Consider the following 22,847-nt stretch of genomic DNA (forward strand, 5'->3'; position numbering starts at 1 on the left):
TACGAGCGCGTGCATGAGTCAGCAAGAGTCAGGGTACAGTCAGTGCCGATGAATGGACAATTTCTACAAATTACACTTTGGTCCCATGATTTCTTTTCTTTTCTTTTTTTTACACAGCCTTTTGACACAAATCCCCCGTTGTTATTTTTTTATGTTGTTGTGAGAACAGTAATGATAGACTAGGCAATTATCTAACATAAAAATAACCTAACATGAAAAGTAGGCCTAGCGTAACATTTTAAGAGATGTAAGAGTTTTAGATTTTAAGGTAAAAATATAAAACATTAAAAACAATTATTTGATAAGAGATTCACCCCCAATTGGCCCTTTTCCTATTTGAATCACATAGTGGACATAATTTGACTTCCTGCATGGCACTGATGGAAAAAAAGACTTTAGTGCCAAAGTGAAAAGAAAAATTATATCTAGTTATCTAAAATAATAAAAAATAATTTATTTTATAGGTAGGATTCACCTCCTCAGTCATCGCTAGTGTAGTTATTTGGTTTAAGAAATCACATAAATATTAAAACCACACAGATTCAAGGCTGTAATCGCTGACAAAAGTGCATTTAAATACTAAATTAAAAGGGGATGAATATGTAGGACAATGAATCTGTAATCAATTTTGACCAATGTGTAAAAGAAGAAATCACTTTGTCATTAATGAAAATTGTTTTGTTGATCAGTGTCAGAAAAGTCTAATTAAATCCTGAGGTTCAATGTTGTAAAACAGTCAAACTTATAGGGGGTAAATACTTTTTATAGCCACTAAGTGAATTAAGAATGAATGAATCACGAAGCACCTTATTTTACTGAGGTGAAGGCCTTTCGTATGAAATTGCTGCGCATTGTTAATTAAGGCTTGAACATTGAAAAGTAGACGAGCAAAGGTTCTTAGGTTTTTTATATTAAATTGATTTGAAATGTTCTATACAGTATTCAGAACTTCATTGACATTACCATCCATTTACATATGTTGTGTTTTTATAAGTGAAACTCAGGCTTATAATTGTATAATCTTTGCAAAAAACATCTCTTTTGATTTACTATGCATGCGTTAATGAAAAATACATCTATACATTTTATAAGGAACACACACACACACACACACACTTCTTCATTGCTATAGTCAGCAAGGTTTCTTATTTGATCCAATAAATCTGACACAATAAATTACAACAGCATTCCAGAAGTACAAAGTGCCATTATATCCTTTCATGGAGATAATCAAAACAAACTAATGAAGAGATCTGAGATTTTTAAGTGACATGTGAATAATAAATTGTTATCATTTTTTGTGATGAATTACATTACCCATAATCCTAAAAAAAAAGCTCCACCAATAGAACACTGTTACCATGGAAATGCAAATGGCAGCAAAAGAGCTCAGCTAGAACCGCCCACTCCTAAGAAGCACTGTGAATGACATAATCAACTTTAAATCTATTGTTTTTATACTAATCAGTGACTGCAAATCATTCTTTTTATATTTTACATATTTAACATATTTTAGCACTTTGATTCGATTACATCATTGCAGTGCTCCATGAAGCAAATAGTTCTTCCCTAAATTCTATCATTATTATTTCGCTTTGAATCAAAATGTGTAATTTGATTAATCTCAGAGCTGGTTGATTAGGTTTATGGAGAAAACAAATGAAAAAGTGGACGGTCACTATTATTTTGTGGAGAATGCACTAATACAGAATTACACTGATTATTCATAAAATATCTTCCTGTCATAGTGTGACTCACAGGTGCACGGCCTTGGTGGAAAAAGAGGGACACGTGTGCCATTATGAGGCTTTTGTCATACTTGTTCATCGAAAGCTGTATCAGTTTTTTAGAAGCACTTAAAACAATTTCTGGCTGGTAAAACCAATGGTCATTGTCATGATAATATGACATCCAATTAGACTAAAAAAAGGCAACCATAACAACATAACTTTATTTTATTTTAAATGCATGCTCACGCAACATCACTGTAAAACTCTTCTATTTGGACTGATGTACAAAAATACAATAAGACGTCCTTAAAGCTTTATCCTTTTTCATCCAGCTCTTTTATTCTGAGCACATTGGATCACATACAGTTACAATTCTTTCTATATTGAAACCTCACTCACCTGGAATCAATCATCTAATTATATAAAAGCATACCTGGAGCAGTTTATCAAGGTTACAAGTGTCTTTTAAGCTTTTCTGCATTTTCTTTTAAGACTCTTACATGTATATCTTTAAAAGGAGAAGTCACAAATAATGGACTTTCTCTCTATAGTGTCACTTTCAGGGACATAGAGAGATCCAGCTGCCAATGCGTTCTATCACTCTATCACTGTCTTTCCATTAAGGCTTCACAGTTTTAAACTACTTGAAAGTGCTTCAGACAGAATAACACCTAAAAGCAACTAAAGACCTCAACTTTTATATGGCAGGAAAATAAAAAAGTGCCCAGCTCTATACAGGCTTTAAGAGCTTTGCTCTGCGTTTTTGGAGCTTTGCCGGTGCATATTATGAGAGAGGTTAGGGTTAGGGTTCCAGAAATCTGGTTAGGAAGTTTTTCTAATCCCTAAAGCTCAAACTTTAAATAAAATAAATAAATTAATAAATAAATAACAGTGCGGATGCTCTGTAAGCAATCTACTTCAAGTAAAAATCTTCCAAAAATTAACATTTTGTTATTTTTTAGTCAGGGATAATCTGAGTTTGTGTTATGTTTGGATGTGTTTAATAAGGCCGCTGCATTTAGATCCCTTTCTCATTATTGCAACCAATTTGTGACACATTCACTCACTGTAAACCCTAATGCTTAAATAATTAATTGGTTTGAGTAGGGTAAATTACACATTAGTTCAACTTAAATTAAACAAACTTTATCTTTAATACATAAAATGATATTTTATGAGTATATCTTTTGAGTTCACAAAAATGACACATTGTAAGTAATCTGAATTGTTTCAATGTTTTGAGTTTTATGAACTTTTTTCTTTTAGGCTACTTTTTTCTTTTACTTTACTTTATCTACCATGACACTCAAATAGGAGAGTAAATGCTAAAATTAAGTGTTATATATAATGTTTTTTTGTGTGTGTGCAAGAATGTCAAGTGGGAGATTTAGTAATGTTTAATGTTTTGCTATGCTATGCTAATTAAGAAGAGTTTCTGTTATGTTTGGGATTTTTTTTTTGGAGGGGGGGGGGGGGGGGTTACCCTCATGGTGACGAGTAGAGGGCATGTTTGAGAACAGTTATGGTAAATGAATTATATTGCCTTACTCATTCAACAATTGGTTCTCAAAGCATAGTTACCAACTGACAAATTAGCATTTACTTAATTAGTAAGTTAAAACTTAAATAAATTTAGGTTGACATTACATGATAATTTTAAGTAGCTTACTCAAATATTTCAAGTTAAGAGCAATTTAAATGTATGAGTTCAAAATAAAAATCTGCCAGTTCTGCTTTCTTAAACTGTGAATTTCTTAACTTAAAATGTTTGATGTAACTGATTACCTTACATTTTTTGAAAACTTATTCGGGTTTGCCGAATGCATGGTGTTCCAAATCTGTTTGACTTTCATGAACTAATTTAATAATTGCATGATCTTAACAAAGGAACTGAATCAACACTGAACTGACTTCAGCTGAATAACAGCAGAAATGCATCATTTGCTGCTTTGAAACAATCTGTATAAAACGCTATATAAATAAAGGTGACTTGGCTTGACTTTCTTCTGTGGGACATAAAAGAAGATATTTAGAAGAATTCTATTTCTAAGAAAAGCATTTGATGAGTAAATGATTTTAATGGGTGTATTAATGATCAATTTGTTTATAATCAACACAAAACTAAATTTTTTACCCATTTTACTTATGAAATGTGATGTATTTCTGAGAAAAAATGTATTGCATTTGTGATGTATTTCTGTTTGTGTGTCTGTGTGTGTTCCAGGTAAACCCTACGTTATGAGGAAAAAATGCCCCCACACAGATGGCAATATCCAAACATTTTTTTTGGTCCCCATGAGGAAAACAGCTTAAAAATCAGACTAAATTATGTTTTTTGAGAATGTAAAAATGCAACCAAAAAAAAAAAAAAAAAAAAAAAAAATCCTTTAATGGGCAGGTTTGGGGTTAGGGGATCGAATATACAGTTTGTACAGCATAAAAATCATTATGTCTATGGAAAGTCCCCATAAAAAATGAAACACATTGTGTGTGTGTGTGTGTTAATGAAACTTTTTTCTGTCATTCAAAATAAGACCAAAAATTTGCATTAAAAACTAAAAATGGGGTCCATTTTCATTTATTTTCCTTTAGTTTCATGAGGGTCAATTCAAGGAAAGTTTTACTTTTGTGAAATCCATTTGGATCTTCATCTGCATGTGTAACTTTCCACTCAACTATTATTACCGTATCACTCCTCCTTACTGACAGCTACACTAGATGTTTGAACACACTCTTCAGACACTTATCTGATTTTCATTCTCCCACTGAATTCGTCTCTCTCTACATGCAGCAAGTTCAATAGGTCCAAAACTCAAATCTAATGTTTGAGATTTGAAGATTTGAACCTCTGCCCTAAAACACACACACACACGCACGCACGCACGCACACAAACAAACACACGCAGACACACACACACACACTCACACGCAAACACACACGCAAACACACCCATACTGGATATACACACATACACACTCTCCAGTGTGAAACATGTTGGCAGGGAAAAGCACTAGAGTTTGGAGTGGGTGGGTGTTGCGGTGGTGATGCTGCCGTTTGTGAAGTCTCTTGAGAGTCAATCCAAATGTTTCAGACAGAATGCAAAAAATAGCAAATTAATGCCCCTGAAGTGTACCCACCCACTGGAGTCGTGCCCTCGCTTAAAATACATCATCTGTTTCACAATCCGTCCACACACACACAAAAACCCATCAAGTCTTTGTGGTGCGGTTTGGTCCAGGTGGAGGGAGGTTGGATTATTGATGTATTTCTTATTGTTCGTTTGAAGCGACCTTGCTCTATGCAAACCCAAATTGAATCAAAACGCTGTGGGAAACAAATCCTCTGCTAGTATACAATTGTGCTATTGTTAAAAAAAACAAGTGATTTTTAATTGCTTTAAATATTACACAACAATGCGAAAACATTATGAAATGGGCTATTTTGGTGTAGTGCCACTCACACGGGCCAACCAAAGCGATTTGGCTCTCCAACGCCTCAATGAGATGCTTGTTGCTTCTAATGTGGCGATTAATGGTGTTTATACTGTGAGAGTTGATGACAACATCTGTATTTAATCTACCACAGCAGGGGCCATCACTGATTATTATCGTTTCGAGACGTCTGCTGATGTGTCAGATATGTACTAATAGGCTTAGTGATATGCCACCTAGTCAGCAGGTTTCTGTCATAAACCGCCATATGCATCTCTATTGGCAGTTAATCAGTAAATGAACTGCAACCCATTTTATTTATAAAATGTGAAGCATTTCTGAGCGAGAAGGATGCTTAGAGGATGGAACTTGATTTTATTGTTTTATTTCAATTTTAATATTTTGTGTTTATTATATTTGATTGAATCGTGAAAAGTGGGTTGAAGAATAAAGGACTCAATTATGTATTAGCATATTGGAAATTTGTTTCAGAGGCGGAGTGTGTTGATGAAGTATTTTTTTCTTTCATTTCAAAACAAGACCAGACATTTGCATTAAAAACTATAGGGTCAATTTGAATTTTTCATGAAATCCATTTCAAGGAAAGTTTTACTTTTGTAAAATCAGTTTCAAAGCTCAACATGTATTATGTAACTATTATTTGCCTCCGATTATGCTTCAGAATGTGAATTATTCATCATCGGAAAATAGATATCTGAAAGTGTTTTCTTTAGCATTTTCTAAACTAATTCTCAGTCAGCATAAGGTATATTGAACTTTAAGGGCCCAGGCAAGTCTATGTGCCAAAGGTACCAGCGTGTTGCTGCTAAGCTTTTCAAAATCCCCTGATTGGTTTATTGGATCATTTAGTTGGAAAAGCCTGTCAGCATGTGTGACGCTTCAGGGAAAGGCCGGGAAAGCCATGACAGGATTTAACGCTCTCCAGGACCATCGGGGTCACGAGTCCACTCTACTCTTGTACAAGGTTCTTTCACAGCGTGCGTTTACGCTCTGATCACCATATGTAAGCACAAATAAAAGAGGAAGTGAGGGACGCACAAAGAGCACAAAACACCCACAGGATGCTGCCTTTCCTCCCACCGTAGGCCGGTGTTTAAGGGCTAGTCATGTGACGCGGGGAACGTGTTGGTGGTCTCACACAATCCCCGCTTCCCTCTTTCACACTCTCCCCCATCGTCTCCACCCGTTCCCTCACCCCCAACCACAATGCAGCTCGACCTTCAGCCTAATTGGGATGTGAGGGAGGAGAAATAGAGCGAGGGGTGGGGGGAGGCCAAGACCGTTGTGGTTTTTTTTTTAGGAAGATTCCCAAGACTAAGAAGGGCAAAGACTGCAAAACACTCTGAGTAGCAAAGTGACAAAGGCCTTTAGTTAGAAGCCTCCAATCAGTGCACACATATAAACACGCACACAAACATGTGATAGCTCAAACCTGAAATGTAATCAAATATCAAACTTCTTTATATATCTTTTCAAATTGTATTACCAGCAAAACAAAGTAATAGAAAAATAAAATAAATGTAAAAAGTTATTTTGAATAAATATTAACCAAATTTGTATTTATTTTTTAAATGAAAGATTTTCAGTGTGAACGGCATACTGTTGAACCCCATTATATCTGCTAGAAATCATCATTGAAAAAAAATGTTGTGACACTTGAAATAATAAATCAAATGTTATAATTAACAAATCCTTTTTTTAAACTAATATCCTGGTTTTCAAATTAGGATTTATTGTGTGTTTTTTTGCCCTTGAGGAACGTGGCAAAACTTCTTCTGCACTGAGAAGTTCTGCTTTCGTTTGGCTAGTCATTGCCATTCTACAACCTTCAGACTTTGCTCAAGCGAAAATTAACAAAAACATTTTACAAATAAAAAATTCACTCTCCCAACATCTTTTCAATAGTCTCTGTCTCTTTTATAAAATGCAACTACGCAACAACATCATAATGTTCATCCAATTACAAGGACAGATTTTTTTTTTCTTCTTTGAAAAACAGAGGTGTCTGGTCTACCTTCCATCCCACACCTCAATAAATTATTAATCATCTCACTTTTCTCATTTAAAATCATTCTCACTCATCATCCATATTTAAAAGTCTTAATTGTGTTGTAAAGAAATGCAAAAATACTAGATATTTCAGATTAGTAGTTCAAACCAACCTTTGAAATTGAACACTTTGTTTCCTTGAGATATTTCTGTCTAAATTAAATCAAGTAGAATATTTTAAGAGTAATTACAGGATGTTCAGACACATTCATTCATGCAAGGCTGAACTCCTGTACAGTATGTCTTTCAAACATCACCACAGCACACAGTGTCAGCCAGCGCTGTGACAGAACTGGCAGTGTTAAGTGACCTTGGACGATTTGCACTGATGCTGAGAACGCCACATGAAGAAACTGTCACATCATTTAGAATTTACAGAGCTCAAAAAGATGGAATGAAAGACTGAAGAGATTTGTTTTGTGTTGACTTTTTAGTTATATATAATATATATCCACACTCATACCACGGTTCACAAACTTCAAGATATTTAACAACAACACCACCCGAGCTTTGATTGGCTGTTCAGTCAGAAACCCCGCCCACCCCCATACATTCATTCTTTCATTATTTACAGATATACTAATGATCTATTTATTACAGACGTGAATAATTTACAATAAAATAACAATTTTAGTTATTCAATCTTCTTGCTTTTATACTACAGTAATCGTACCCTGTTCGTCCATCAGAGATCTGCCTCGTTTCAGGTCTGATAATTGAAAGGTCGTCGAATTCTTCTGGAAAACTTTGCCGCATTGGTACAGGGGTTGCTGCTCACGGCAAATCGTCTAGTCCGATAATGCGAGGGTCTTGTCGATACTCAGGAGCTTAATCCCAGGAGATGACATTTCAAATTTTCTCATAAGGTTTTCAATTAAACAAGCACCTACACATGGAAACCAGGACTACAACTTTAGTACCAGCACACACACACACACACACACACACACACAGAGGAGAAAAACTGCATATTTAAGACATACAAACTCACAAACTGGGACTGCCTTCAAAACTCGTTTTGGGGAGCACCCTCACAGAAACCATTTAGAGAACAACACAGGACTATTGGACTATTTAACGGTCTGACAGCGTTTTCCTTCGATTTAGTCAGAACAGAATACAAAATGGTATAGACATCCGATCTTATAGCTTGGTACAGTAAATTCATGACCTCTGTAAGCGAACTGTGCATATAAAGCCACAGTATGACTGTATTGTATGCTAACCTTTCGAAATGAATTCCGATATAATATATATAATTCATTATTTGAGACTTGGCAAACGCAACTATGTAAAAATCACATTTAGATCGCTCTTCAAACTGAAAACATGAGCAATGTTGCCATGAGTTCAGTTTTTATCAGGGGGTCTATGTTCTGTACTGCTGATTTAATACCCAGCAGTTTTCAGATTAGTTTTTAATCTGAGTACAACTGTCCAGCTCCAAAAAAAAAGGTGTACCCGAAAATATTGCCTCAGAAAGCATTTTTATCTCTCTTCCCCTCCATAATCTCTTGCTACATTCCTTCCTCAAGCTCTCGTTTTGTGTCAAATTTGGAGAAACTTTGATTTAGTGCAAAAAGCTCTGAAAATCCTCGTTTTTGAAAAGTATGAGTCCACCTTTTTACAGTTCTGAGAGGAATCAAGTGCAGGTTGATGACATGTGGGGGAAAAAAACGCAAGATTGAAAATACAACAGCACTGATGGGACAAAAGGGGCGAAAGTTAATAAAAAAAGAGAGATAATCAGAGCTCAAACTAATTTCAAAACAACAACAACAACAACGAAGACAAAAAGAAACCCCTAGTGATCATTCCAAAGCTTTCTTGTCTAGCGCTTCTTTGCCATTGGTCCGCGAGTAGGGCTCAAAGGCGGAGGAGCTCAGGTAGCGGGCAGAAAGTTCCTGCAAGTTCCCTGCGAGGGATCCGGCCATGCCGAGCGGGGTGGAGGAGATGCGTGAGGCGACCGACCCAAGTAGAGAGGGCATAGGAAAGCTAAACAGCCCGTGGGCAGGCGGAGATCCCTGCAGCCCCGTGACTGTCCCCGAACTGGTCACCGCTGGCAGCGGCGGGCTCCCCCCGGCTGTGCCTGAGCTGGCCGCGCTGCTGCTGCTGCTGCTGGAGGAGCCTCCATTAGCGGTGATGCCCAGAGACGGCCCACGCAGGGCTGAGCTTAGTGACGAGCTCCCGCAGTGGGGCAGCAACCCTGGCAGGCCAGGGGGAGTGAGGAGCCGGCCCTGCTCCAGGAGACGGAGGACGCTGCATGTGGCGGCTGTCTCGGAGACCACGGAACGCAGCTCTGAATCCTTTCCCTGATCCTTCTTCTGCTTAGTGCGGCGATTCTGGAACCAAACCTTCACCTGCCGAAGGACGGAAAGAGAGAAAACAGCTTAAAATAGAACACACCAAACAAAATAATAAGGGGAATTGTGTGATCTTGCATAATACCTCTATAATGCTACTGTGAATTGGTTACAAATGTAACAAATAAATAAACAAAGACAAAAAAGTACAAAAAAAAATCTTTTTTTTACATACCATGATTTATAGAAGTCTATTTGTAGAAACTAAATCAAGTAAAATGTGATTAGATTATATATGTAAGGTAAATCTGATTCAATTTTGGAGCAGTAAAAAAGTAAAAACTCTGTAAAAAGGGCAAACGTGTCCTGTGCATGTAAAGCGAAAGGTAAAATGAATAGTGTAAGTGAAACTTATTTAAAAAAACAAAAAAAAGATAAATGTAAGTGTTGATATCAACTTATTTAATGAACAAAAATGTGTGCTTTTCTTTTGAAAAACAGCACAACACAAGCTCCTTTTGCAAGGATGGATGGATCAATACTGTTTTGAACCACATAATTGTACTGTATCCATTTCATTTAGGTTTACAAAGAAAGAGGAATGGCAGTTTCCAGATAATACATGTTTAGCTCAAGCTCCAATAGCAAAACAAACTCATAATATATATTTATTTTCTATAGAGAAAAGGAGGTCCGCTTCATATTCACTGTACTTCAAGTGATCGATAGATTCAGAGAAATAAGAACAATGAAGAATGACTAACATCTCAGAATTGTGTCACGCAGTTTAACTGTCACATTAAAGGCATCGCAATGGCGGTCATACTATTTAAATCTTTCGTGCAAAATTATTAAAGAACAAATATGCAGCTCAGTTTAACAAAGCTGTTGGTTACATAAGTATACCTTAACAGTTTCATCAGTGTTGTAATGACACGCTAATTATCGAGTTATCAGATTAAACCCATTGTCTATAAATTTCTAACGTGTAGATTTGTCATTTGTATTTGTTTAATCTCCGCATGAACCGGAAGGTCAAGGAAAACATCGAATTACCAGCATTTCTAGCAATTCTCATTCGTGACGCATTCTTGCTTCTGTCTTTGAGAAATAAAAAATGCATTGCTGGAACACTTTGACAAATGGATGACTTTCCATGTTTGATCTTTCCACAGAACATTTCGCGTCTCTGAACACAATGTTAATTTCATGATGCCGTCATTAAGGAGCACTTCACCGTCCTCATCAGGCGGCCAAGAAGAGACACGGGAAGCTTTAATGTAATCAAGGCATGGATTTGAACTGCACTGCAGCACGGGGCATTAGAGAGGGCATTAGTGAAGCTAACTCTATTGTGCTCCCTGTGTTAGCAGCACCGATCTGCCTCGGGGCTTCAAATGTCGTAATTTCGCCCCACAGGAGAGCAGAAGAATTTTAAAGTCGTTAGTGGGGTGATGATGTGATAGAATGTGACACAGTTCAAATGGCCAACAGAATAAGGAACATTGAGACAGCTTTGTCGGTTTGCAGGTGTTCAGGGAGTTTAATTAGGGGAGGCCCGATCAATAGTAACGACATATGATTGAATAATTGAGAAAAATTATTTGAATTTGCTAAAATAGAAAAAAGCAGCTATATGATTTTTTTTGTGAGCCATTCTGACATTTTTTCCTTAATAAATGCAGTACTTGGTCATGCAAGCATGTGGTATAATGAACATGTTCACTGATGAATAAACAAATAAAAAACGTGGGCTCCAAAATTAGCCTTACTACTGAAGTCAGAGTTTCCCCGCACTGCAGATTATCCAGGGAGACAGGCAGAGAGAGAGAGAGAGAGGGATAAAAAAAGGCCAGGGAAGCAGGGAGAGAGAGAGAGAGTGCATGTACAGTTCAGTCATGTAATCTCAAGCTTGTGACCTCTTGCTGACCCCTGCGCAAAGCATGTGCTGCAAATGCATCGCTGGGCTTATTTTTGTAAAGCGGCCCTGTATGCCACTAACAAACCATCAAACTATTGCAAAAGGGAATTATCCAGGAAAATGGACCATTGATGTTTTAGGTGCCCTGAAGGGATGCCACAGGATGATCAAAATAAAATAAAGATCAAAATCATATAGTGAGAACAAATTGTTACCAGGTAGCTGTGTGTCTTTTAAGATGGTACAGGGATTCAAAAATGCATTTTTACACATCAAATGCATCAGACGTGTTACAAGGATAAATATTTTTGGGAGTGCCGAATATGTGTGACACATGTTTGTGATTATTTTTGAGTTTGTCTTGTTTTTCAGTGGTCTTCATAATTGATTGTTTTGTGTATTTGTAATTGCATTAAGTGTATTTAAGTGTGTACCTGAGTTTCAGACAGGTTAAGTTGTCGGGCAAGTTCGGTTCGTTCTCGTCCCACAACATACTGGCACCGCTGAAACTCCATCTCCAGTCTGTACAGCTGTTCTGCTGTGAACGAGGTCCTAGTACGCTTTGGTCGGTCTAGATCCAAACCCTTGGGGAGAATAATCTCTCGGATCGAACCTTTGGCATCTAAATGTCAAGGGGAAAATGTTTTCAGTAAATTACAGTATACCTGCTAATAGATAACACTTTACAGTAAGGTCTCATTTGTTAACATTAGTTAATGTATTAACTAACATGAACTAACAGTGAGCGATATATTTCTTACAACATTTATCAATCTTTGTTAATGTTAGTTAATAAAAATACAGTTGTTCATTGTTTGTTCATGTTAGTTCACAGTGCATTAACTAAGGTTAACAAATACAACTTTTGATTTGAAAAATGTATTAAATGTTGAAATAAACATCTACGATCAATAAATGCTGTAGAGGTATTGTTCATTGTTAGTTCATGTTAACTAATGTAGTTAACTAATCTTAACAAACGAAACCTTATTGTAAAGTGTTACCAAATTATCATTGAAATGTTTGTACATACAATTAGCAGAAATCATTATATAATAAAAACATGCTAAAAGTGTAACTTTTTTGAGAAATTGATATAGATAGTGATGCAAAACAGATTAAACTGTACAAAACTTGGCGTTTTAATCAAGAAAACCTTTTTTCCCCGAAGACCGTCATGTTTTTGTAGGTATGTCGTGGCATATAAATGCCAAACAAATACCGACTAGTACTTATTATTTTATTAATAAAAAAATGGTCTGTGCTTTTAAATACTAACAACTTATCATGTATGAAAATAGTGTTGTGTAAAATAAAAAGCTAGTAAGTTGCATAAATCACAAATACACGAAAATCTATCAAATCAAATAGCATAACAATTTTAGATTTTAGTTATAAATATCTCAGGACAGATTAAATGATTACTAATAACTTTTCGTAATAAAATGAATAAAGTAAATGAAAAGAGGAAGAGAAATGTGTGATTTGAAAACTAGAAAAATTAAATATTTAAAAACACACCAAACACGTTAGCTTTTTTATATTTAAATTCATCAGTCTTTTTTCTTTTTTGTTATTAATGTCGGAGAACCGTGCACCAGCATGCTTATCACATTTTTTTTAATCAATAAATACATTCTTTTTAAAATAAGTTAAACTTTGTGAGAACTTCAAAATCATTAAAACACACACACACACACACACACACACACACTGGTCTACAAAATTATTCATATCCAGATACTGAATTATTGTATTGGCTGCTGAATTGTGACTGAAGAAATGACACAATAATTTCATAAGGTTAATTTCCTCATATTTCAACAGGCCTCTGAGACTGACCTAGATTTAGCCTCACAACCTAAATAAATTAATGGAGCTGATTGCTCTCCAGAATTTTACAATCAGCTGACAGTAGCAGGAGGGGCTTCACAACTATGTTAGTAATTTGACACAAATTGACAAACAGTTTTTAGCCAACTGATCGCAAAAACATTATAATAGCTTTTCTGAAAACTTAATGTGAAACATTTTCAATTTACAAATAAATTGTTGTGCATGCTCCACAATCTCAATAACATTTTTCTGAAAGAAAAAGGAAAAAAAAAAAATCTCCATTCCGATATCTTAGTAATTTTTCCAATGAAGGACAAAAAGGATTGAAGCTGATAAATATAAAAAGCAGAGATCATAAGACCATCTAAAAATGATAATCAGCATAATCAGTTGTGTAAATAAAAAGTTATATTATGTACAAAAATAACTAAATTTATCCTTAAACCTCACAATCACAGAAAATGTACTTTAAACAAATAAAGCTTTGTCAATCATATAATACCAGTGCTAAAGTATTTTCCAGCTTTGATAATTATTTTATTAATTTTATAATGGTAATATACAGTTGAAATGACTCTAAATAGCATTTGCAAATATTTGCAACTAAAATGCAGCGGAAAAATTGGATCATTGAGCTATGAGACACACTATAACAGCTGATAAAAATTCTTTTTCTATAATACAGAACACATTTTTCCCTGTTATCAATTCAGCGTACATCAATTTACACTTGTGAACGCTCAAATCTATACACAACTCACTCATGAAAGAAAACAAAACCAGCGACACTAGCACTAAAAGCAAAATTAAAAGTTAAGTCGATTTCTTGTTTTTTTTTTTTCTGGAGTGCAGAATGTACTGAAAGCTCCCAAAGGAGTGTTTTTAAACTTACCTCGAACTAGAATCCTTCGGCAGTAGTCAGGATCTCCTGAGCTCGTCCGGCTCTTTTCGCAGTTTTCCACTGGTCCGGATGGAGAGAAGGACTCCTGCTGGTCCTTCAGGAATGTTTTTGAAATGTTCCCCTGAGAATCCTTTCCCTCTTTCCCCTCTTTTAGTCCATTCTTCAGCAGCATTCCGGACTCTGAGTCTTGGCCGTAGCGGACTTCCATAGTCGCTTATCCTCTGTGAAGATTTCTCCTTTTTCTCCTTGTTGGGAAGAAATAACTGCTCGGGTTTGGACACACACTGCTTATTCTGGGTAATATAGGTTTGGTCTTTCTGTAAAACAGCAGCTTGGAGCTGGAGTCAGATAGCTAATGTGCCACCAGCACTTGCCCAGTCCACTGATCTGCCCTATTATCTCTGTGCAGACTCACTTGCCCAATGATCATAGACTTCTCACCCAAATTCAACAGCAATTTAACAGCTCCTCTCCTTGTAACATTCACATCAGGCTGATCTCCGGGTAATCAGAGCTGTGGACGGACGCATGCTCGCCGCTTCAATTGATTACGGTAATTTTGCTGCCTCCACATTTGCGTAACCTCATGAATACTCTAAACTGTTTGGGAAATACACATCGTCCTGATAGAGGGGTCCACTCACTCCGACCCCCCTCTCCGCCCTTGTTCACACAGGATCAAGGGAGATGATTTGCCTCGAATCGCCAGCACGCACAATTACGGAGCCAAAGGACCACCAGAAAAGTTCCACTTCATTCCTCGCTGCCCCGGCACTGGCCGTTCCTCTGCTCGGTCGGGCTAACTTTACACGCAGGCTGTGAATCTCCCCCGGATAACGGCCCGATACCACACACTGCACCCACGGAGCTAACACAAGCAAAGAGCGAAAAGAGAGAGAGGGAAAGATCGGTAGAGAGCAAAGAGAGAGAGAGAGAGAAAAAGAATGAGGGAGGCGGAGAGACCTGAAATACGAAAAAAATGGAATCCACTTCGCTCGGAATCTGTAGTGGTAATGAACACGGATTCACAAAAGAAAGGAGATGAACACAAGGGAACTCTGTCAAGCCGAGGACAGTGTGCAACAACCACCCAGAGTTATCCAGCACCTCAAATACAAACCCCAACCGAATGCTACGATCACTCAGCCCCCTTACCCTAAAAGAAACCTGCTGAAGCACCGCTAAAAAACTCAACCTGTCCGAGATACCAACGCTAAAATCCAAAGCGGCCCCCTCCTCCTCCCCTCTCCCACTCCTTCCACACCACTACACACCCACCCACTCAGTCTCGCCTATTTTCATTGTCAAAGCAACAATATCTGGGGGAACAGCAGTGGTCTGTAATCCAATAAGACCATTGATTAGGCTACAATGATTCAATTCAAGCCAATGGTTGTGAGCATGGAACAGGCTCGGACCCTTCTTGTCACCTTGCAGGGCCAGAGGCCCTCTTCATGCTGAACTCCCCCCCTTCCGAAGCCATTCAGTCCTTTATGGGAAACGGAGAGCAAAAGGAGTGAAAGATGGCAATTATCTAATTGGACTATTAACAAACAATTCTGTGAGTGTGTCTGGTAGGGAGAAGAAGAGGATGGGGAGGGGGGTGCTGGACTAACTTCATTTAGCGAGTGTGTGGGGCAGCCTGTTGGAGAGAGGGAAAGGTTGTTTAAAGAAAAGATGAGAGGGAGGGATTGTTTAAAGAAAAGGTAAGAGGAGGCTACGAAAAGGGGCCGCAGGGGCAGAGGGGCAATTCTACGCCGAGCTTGGGAAAAAGAGTTTGGTGGGACGCGTACCAGCTGTGGTCCGAGACGTTCCAGGTCAACAAAAGATGAAGATGTCCTGCACGGAGACTGTAGGACACGAAACTGCCTTGGTACAGAGGCATCTTCAAATATCTGTTGCTTTTTAAAACTGTCAGTACTGTGTAATACCTGTTGAAAAGAACAACAAATTTTAAATTTGGGATGCAGGTTAATAAAATTACCTCTTAAAAGTACTAATATGTTATTTAAAGTACGAATATCAACCCGTAAGATACCAATATAAAGCCTTAAGTTATGGATATCAACCCTTGAGATACTAATATGTACCGTTAAGTTACTAATATTCTCCCTTAAGATACTAATATGTATCCTTAAGTTACAAAAGTCAAGCCTTACGGAACAAATATGTTCCCTAAAGTTAAGAATACCAACCCTTAAAATATTATGATTTTCTTCTGGTTCAAAATTAACTAAATTTAAATAATGAAATAATAGATTATGCATCCTTCTTACAAAATGTGTTTTTGTCTTACCATGATTCACTTTGGTAAGCCTATTATAAGTGTTTATATTTTAGACTGGGCAGGATGGTTTTCACAGGAAATTGCATACAAACTGTGCATCACTCACCCGTGCGTGTCTCGTCATATACGTAAATAGAGAAAAGTTGCTCCAGCTACTTTGACACATGTATGATGTGGTAGAGGCATAGGTTAGTTGTCACAACAAGTGAGAAAAGTTGACATGGAGCAGGCTAAATCTCAAACCTCCGGAGAATCGCCCGTTTTAAAAAGACCCCGAACAGAGGAGAGTCTGCTGGCAAACAGGGACAGAACGTGACAGAGCTCGTAATAAAACAAGAATCAACATTGGCTTGGCGTTTTAAAGATGGCGAGTACTGAGGGATTTGAATTGTAAAAGTGCTGTGGAGATAGCGTATTTATACTCAACAGATAAATTGTAACTCTATATGTATACAATTATGTAGCTCTCTAATGGAGTTCATTCTAAAGCATTATATTGTAAAGGGTCATTTCATTTGGATTTTTGTAGCGCTGTGCTGAAATTTATTTTCAAGGAAGTACTGTCTATTAATCGGTGTAGCTACTGTAACGTCTTCAGCTAGTCAGCTTTCCATCTAAACTGGGTGGGTATACAGTATCTCCTTTAAGCCTAGAATGTTTTATGAACAGAAGGATAATCTCTCTTGCTCTCTTCTTAGTCATGAGAAAGAACCATATTAATGGTTCTTTTATTTTATTAAAACTAAACCATATGAATTGAGCAGTTTATTCCAAATTTTCAGAAGAGACAGGATCGCTTTGTAATATATGATGAACATATATTATTCACATATAAACATTGATCAGCAAACACAAACAGAAGCTCAAACGAGCTGCGTAACACGAGAATGAACCTCATTGTCAAGCGAACAGGTTTGAGTTTCAGTTTACCACAACTGTGTGTTGATGAACGTTTATATGTGAATAAAAGCCTGAATTCAATCTGTTCATCACATAAGGCGATCGTGTCTCTTCAGAAAATTTGGACTTAACCACTCAATTCACACTGTAAAAAATGATTTTTTGGTGAAGTAAATACTACTGAAAAAAAACCAATGTAATTTACATGAAAAAGTTAGTTCAGGCAAGAATTAAAAAAACGAAGTAAATTCCATATCAGTACTTAATTCAAGCGAGTAGAAATGAAAGCGTAAATATCAACTCAATAAAATTAAGTAAAAATTACTCAGCTTTTCTGATACTGGGGTTCCCATCATGCACTGGACCTTGAATAATTAATGAGGTTAATTTTTCACTGGTTTCCAGCTGTATTTACACTGTTTTATCATTGCTTTTGTTGTCAGGATTAGTAACTTGCCATTTTGCTCAAAATGACACATTCAAACACAAAAACGATCCATCAAATGTTACCGTCATTGTGAATTGTCTACCAAGTATTGAGGTCTTTGCATTCACATGATGCTTAACTTCTGACATGCTGTAGTATAAATTACTTAGATAATCTAAGTAAAGCACATACTATAAATGACTGGTATAATTCAATATTATTGTTTGAGTGAAATGTAATGCAAAGGAAATTTCAACTAAATCGATATTAATCAATCTTTTACTAGCCAAGTTAAAATTACTTATTTTCTGTGTTACTTTCACTTAACTAGGTTAAGTAAAGTTTACTTAATTCCATATTCCAAGTAAATTTAACTTAAAGATTTCTAATTAAAGCTACTGATGAATATGTTTAGGTTTTTACTTGGCAAATCTTTGTAAATTTACTAGCATTTTCTGAGTGAAAAAAGTTGCCTAGCTTTTTTCAAGTAAATCCTACTCCAAATTTTTTTCAGTGCAACTGAATTAGTTTTACGATCTCTTAATGAACTTTTTGAATCGTCAAAGTGGTAGTTGCGTAGACTCTCAATGGAGAGACAGAAATCTCTCAGATTTCCTTAAAAAGATCTTCATTTGTGTTCTGAAGATGAACGACACAATGACACAAGGGTGAGTAATTAATGACAGAATTTTTGGGTGAACTAACCCTTTAAAGTACTAGTATGTATACGTTAGGGGTAGATAATGCACAAAGGTGTACCTTTGAGGACACTGCCCCATTGACAAGATAAAGGTATCTAACACATTTTTTTGACAGTGCAGGCTTTTCAACTTGCTTTAACCAAGAATCCCTTATATACAAGTTTCCAACATGGCTGAACAACATAACTTCTATACTGGTCCAATAACTAGATGCTGGGCAGACAATATATGACAAAGGCTTATAGCAAAGTAGAGTGTACTGCTGAGAAGGAGAATGCTATCGGACTCAAACCTAGTAGAGAGCCATCGGTTCTTACATGTCCTGAGCATGTGCACAGTCCACTGCACCTAGCAACATGTCAGAAAATGTTTGACCCTGTAGTCATGCAAATGACTAAACATCCTTTTGATAGTTATAAATTATAAGTATTTAAAGTATGTGGTATAAGGGAAGCATTATCTGAAGTCAAACTACATTGACTATTGCACTGTCTAAAGCCTCACAATTCAATGATTTGTGTTGGAAATTAAAGTCCTGACCTTCAGTTTAGACATTTCTGTCATTAACAAAAGCAGTCATAACATTGTGAAATGCTAATATTTTCATGCTAATATAAATGCTAATATTTAACATTTTTGGGCTTTCATCATGTTTTTATTTTATTTTACATTTCTGTGTGAAGGTTATTCAGATATTTCCTTAATGAAGTAGCTGTGAGGATCCTACAATACGAGTGCCTTTTCCTCTTCCTCTGTTTGTCTCTATTGTGTCACTGCTGGTAAAGCCTCCCATCAGATGGTAAGTAAAGCCCACAGTGTCAGAATGGCAAAACTCACCCACCTCATTTATTTAGAGACAACAAAACACTTCAGCATCGAAAGAGAAGAGGGACAAAGGGGTGATGGGCGGAAAAACACATAGATAGAGACAAAAAGACAGATGGTGAGACATATCAATAGACAAATAAGAAACAAGGCATGACATGACAATACCTGAAGATGGGAAAACACATTTTGAGCAGGTCCTTTGAGTCTAGGCAATGCAGCATTTGGGTTACACAGCAATCAGATCTCCAAGATTTTACAAACCTCCTGTGGATTATGGAGAAACAAAACAGGCATGCATAAGAAGAATGGCAAAAAGCCAGAACTATGATCACTACTTTCATTTTAAATATAGAATACCTCTTTCATAAAATGTCTCTGTGGGTGACGTTATGAATATCTGGAACTATTCAGACTCCTATAATTCAACATTCATAAAATTTCTGAATTATTTAAAAAAAACATACATTTTTTAAAAACTCAACTGCAAGTGAATTTAGGCATCATAATTTAATATATACAGTATAAAAAGTACGGCATTTAAGTTTTTTTTTTTTTTTTACTTTAAGAGAGCATTAAAATAAGCATGCACAACTAAATATCAATATCAATAAAATGAAAAAAAATCTCTAATATTGGCCGTTAAACTGATATGGTAGTGATATGCTTCTCTAATTACTAATTAGTTTGTAAAACTACGTAACAAATCTGTGGCTGGTCAGTGTACTTGCTCCTGTTAAATGTGCTAATATAAAAATAAAGGCACAAAAGTCTAGGTACTATTCATAATAAACTAAATGTATTCCCCTGATTCAGCAATGAATAAACCTTTAAATATATTACTGCAATAGGGTAAAACATACATCAATAACAGATTCCACCTGCCACTTCCAACTAACGCCAGTGTGTTCTTACTCTGCTGATACACCCATTACTAGACAAAGTGTGTTTTGGCTGTAAAAGAGGCTGAGGGGGGAGAGACTTGAGCCCTATCTTGCTCTTAATAGCTCATTAGTAGAGCTAAGCAGGCTCTCTTCTGTATCGCTAGCACCTTTATTCTGCTAATGTTCCCCGTACCTCTTTCTGCCATCTACAACATGTCAAATGTGCATGGAGGCAAGTAGAGCCAAAACCTGGGAATGGTTTCAAAACATACCACGCTATCAGAGAGGGGATCTGAAATGATATTTTGAAAAGCTCATCCTCTTGCACAAAGGTGGATTGTTGTTTGTGTTGGGGGGGATGAAATAGGCAGCAGCTTCTGTCTAGTCTAAGTAAGAAAGTTCAGGAGTTTCAACCCTCACATGACATGCAAACACGGCCTGCTCTTAAACTCAACACCAAGAGGTATAACGCAAAGTCTAATAAATCCACGCCGTCATAATACGTCATTGTTGCATGATTTATGAGCACATAAAAAAGGAAATTTTCTTTTCCGCAAAAAGACAGAATGCATTGAAAGCGAATTAGAATAAATGAAATGAATAGAGGTGTTTGTTTGTATCTAGTGCATGCAGCATAATCAGAAGAGCAGGGGTAATACTTATTAAAATTAACATTCACTCACATTTAATTCACCAGTATTAATTGATTGATTATATATAAAATTGTAAATATTTATATAAATTATATTAAACAGCATACAATATCTAGCTCACCTCAACAGAATAGTATATATGCTACAAAAATAACATATTTAATAAAATATGCTATAGTGACTGACAATCAACTAAATAATTATTCGAAGTCTGGTATTCAGGCAGGTCACATATTCTTACAAGTTTGTTTTATATTCGCAAGGATTAGAAAAGCGACCTGACTGTTTTTAAACAAGTGATTTTCAGATAAATGTTCTGGAGAGCATGTGGTCAATGTTTTCTTCTATTTCTCCTCCATCATGTTACCTAGAGTAAAGCCTCTCTTTCAGATTTAACAAATCAATACCAACTCTCAGCATCTTGTCTCCTGTTCAAAACAGTGCTAGGACCATCTTCAAATAATAATAAACCACATAATACCAGCAGAAACCTGTCTGACCTGGAGTCTCTGTCTGTTTACGTAGGAGTGTTTACGTGTGTGTGTGTGTGTGTGTGTGTGTGTGTGTGTATATGTAAGTAGGCTAAACAGGCGTGTTTACGTGTGTGTGTGTGTGTGTGTGTGTGTGTGTGTGTGTGTGTAAGTAAGTACACAGGCTAAGGTTTCTCATCAGAGCACATTTTGTTAAAGTCTGATGTGGGGTTTCAGAGCCATTACAGGTGGAAAAGGAAGGGTGTTTATAGCCATCACTCTCATCTTTGAGACATAATCTCAGACAATCACTCCAATTTCAATTAAATGAGCTGGGATGCAAAGAGCTGCAGAATTTGTTCATGTTTTTGGTTTTCCTTTATGTTCAATGGAAGCTTTAACAAAGGCAAACGCGTCCTGTAAAATTAAAAAGTTATTAAAAGTTTATAAAGAAATCAAAAAGCACTCCAAAACTTATATACAGTCTTAGAAAAAATATGAAAGAAAAACAATTTAATAATTTGAATGAAACTGTAAACACTATTACAAACATTTAATTATCTTCTTTTCTCTCACACAAAGGAAATCATCCATGATGTTTGCACTGATAAATGCATCATCTTTTAACTGAAATAATACATTTAAAAGACATTTCCTGACAAATAGCAGAAATATTATGTTCCCAGTGGAACAATGTGCAGTTATAAAATGTCATGCAGAATTTAGGCTTTTTAGGATAAAGATTTCCCTTCCCCCTCCAGTGTCCCACTTTAGCTTTCATCCACAAATCTCTACTTATAGGAGCATGCTAAAGACTTCAATCTGTTACAGCAGCGCCATGAGTTTGAGAGTAAATTAATGCGGCACGTTGAATATAATGCACAGATAATTTGCAGGTGTGGGCGGCATTTGGGGAGGAGGGGATTTGTAGGCTATGTCTGTGCAAAAAAAAAAAAGTATTCAAACCGCTAACGTCAAATGCAAAGTCTGGTCAAAACACATTTACTGCACATACACTTATCTCAGGTGTTTTCTAATATTTCTTTTAGCTATGCACGTGAGCAAAAACTGGGAACACATACCATGTGTAGCGTCTGACTGGATAGGCCTGAAAAGTATCTAGAATCAAATGTAGCCAGAAGAGGAAAACATATATGATAAAACTGGTTTACAAAGCTGTGTAAAATAGAAACAGACCATCATCACATTAGCCACTGTGTTTCCAAAGTGTTGGGGCAAGCGACGCTTCCTCACTGTCTCCTATGGTTTAGCGACTGGCGCCATCTTCTGGTGGTTTAACGGCATCACATGCTAGTGACGACTGACGAGGCTAGTTGACACTTTTTCCACGGGTGACTATTTCTTAGTGCAAGTATTTTTCTTTTATTATCACTAAAAGAAAAGATTTCTTGTATTATCACATTCCTTAAAGTCTTGGCTACAAAAATATTTTGAACATTTCCATCTTTTCGCCCAGTAAAAAAAGATACAGTTCAGTTAACACTGA

The 22,847-nt window shown here is 36.5% G+C and overlaps 1 protein-coding gene across 2 annotated transcripts; it reads right to left on the minus strand.

Annotated features, from left to right (window-relative positions):
* Positions 1-7,082: 7,082 nt before the first annotated feature.
* vax1 (ventral anterior homeobox 1) lies at positions 7,083-22,533 on the minus strand. Of its 2 annotated transcripts, XM_079853756.1 has the most exons (9): positions 22,423-22,533; positions 19,694-19,751; positions 19,502-19,600; positions 15,987-16,124; positions 15,810-15,835; positions 15,624-15,682; positions 14,185-14,438; positions 11,891-12,078; positions 7,083-9,592 (listed from the first exon to the last, which is right to left on the minus strand). In XM_079853756.1, exons 7-9 carry the CDS (start codon positions 14,399-14,401, stop codon positions 9,044-9,046), a joined length of 954 nt encoding a protein of 317 aa, XP_079709882.1. In that variant the 5' UTR covers positions 14,402-14,438; positions 15,624-15,682; positions 15,810-15,835; positions 15,987-16,124; positions 19,502-19,600; positions 19,694-19,751; positions 22,423-22,533; the 3' UTR covers positions 7,083-9,043. The 2 variants fall into 2 exon arrangements, with proteins under 2 accessions (XP_079709882.1, XP_079709881.1); XM_079853755.1 differs by lacking the exon at positions 19,694-19,751 and having other exon boundaries at positions 14,185-15,682; positions 22,423-22,532.
* Between the last annotated feature and the right edge of the window lie 314 nt (positions 22,534-22,847).

Source organism: Squalius cephalus, assembly GCF_949319135.1.
Source record: "Squalius cephalus genome assembly, chromosome: 20".
NCBI classification, from domain to species: Eukaryota; Metazoa; Chordata; class Actinopteri; order Cypriniformes; family Leuciscidae; genus Squalius; species Squalius cephalus.

What these genes read in the sequence shown, in the direction of transcription:
- vax1 (XM_079853756.1), bottom strand. Translation starts at nt 14,401, where the DNA reads ATGGAAGTCCGCTACGGCCAAGACTCAGAGTCCGGAATGCTGCTGAAG. An exon ending in CCGAAGGATTCTAGTTCGAG is followed by an intron (nt 12,079 to 14,184) that starts GTAAGTTTAAAA and finishes CTTGACATTTAG; the next exon opens with ATGCCAAAGGTTCGATCCGA. An exon ending in TTAACCTGTCTGAAACTCAG is followed by an intron (nt 9,593 to 11,890) that starts GTACACACTTAA and finishes GTCCTTCGGCAG; the next exon opens with GTGAAGGTTTGGTTCCAGAA.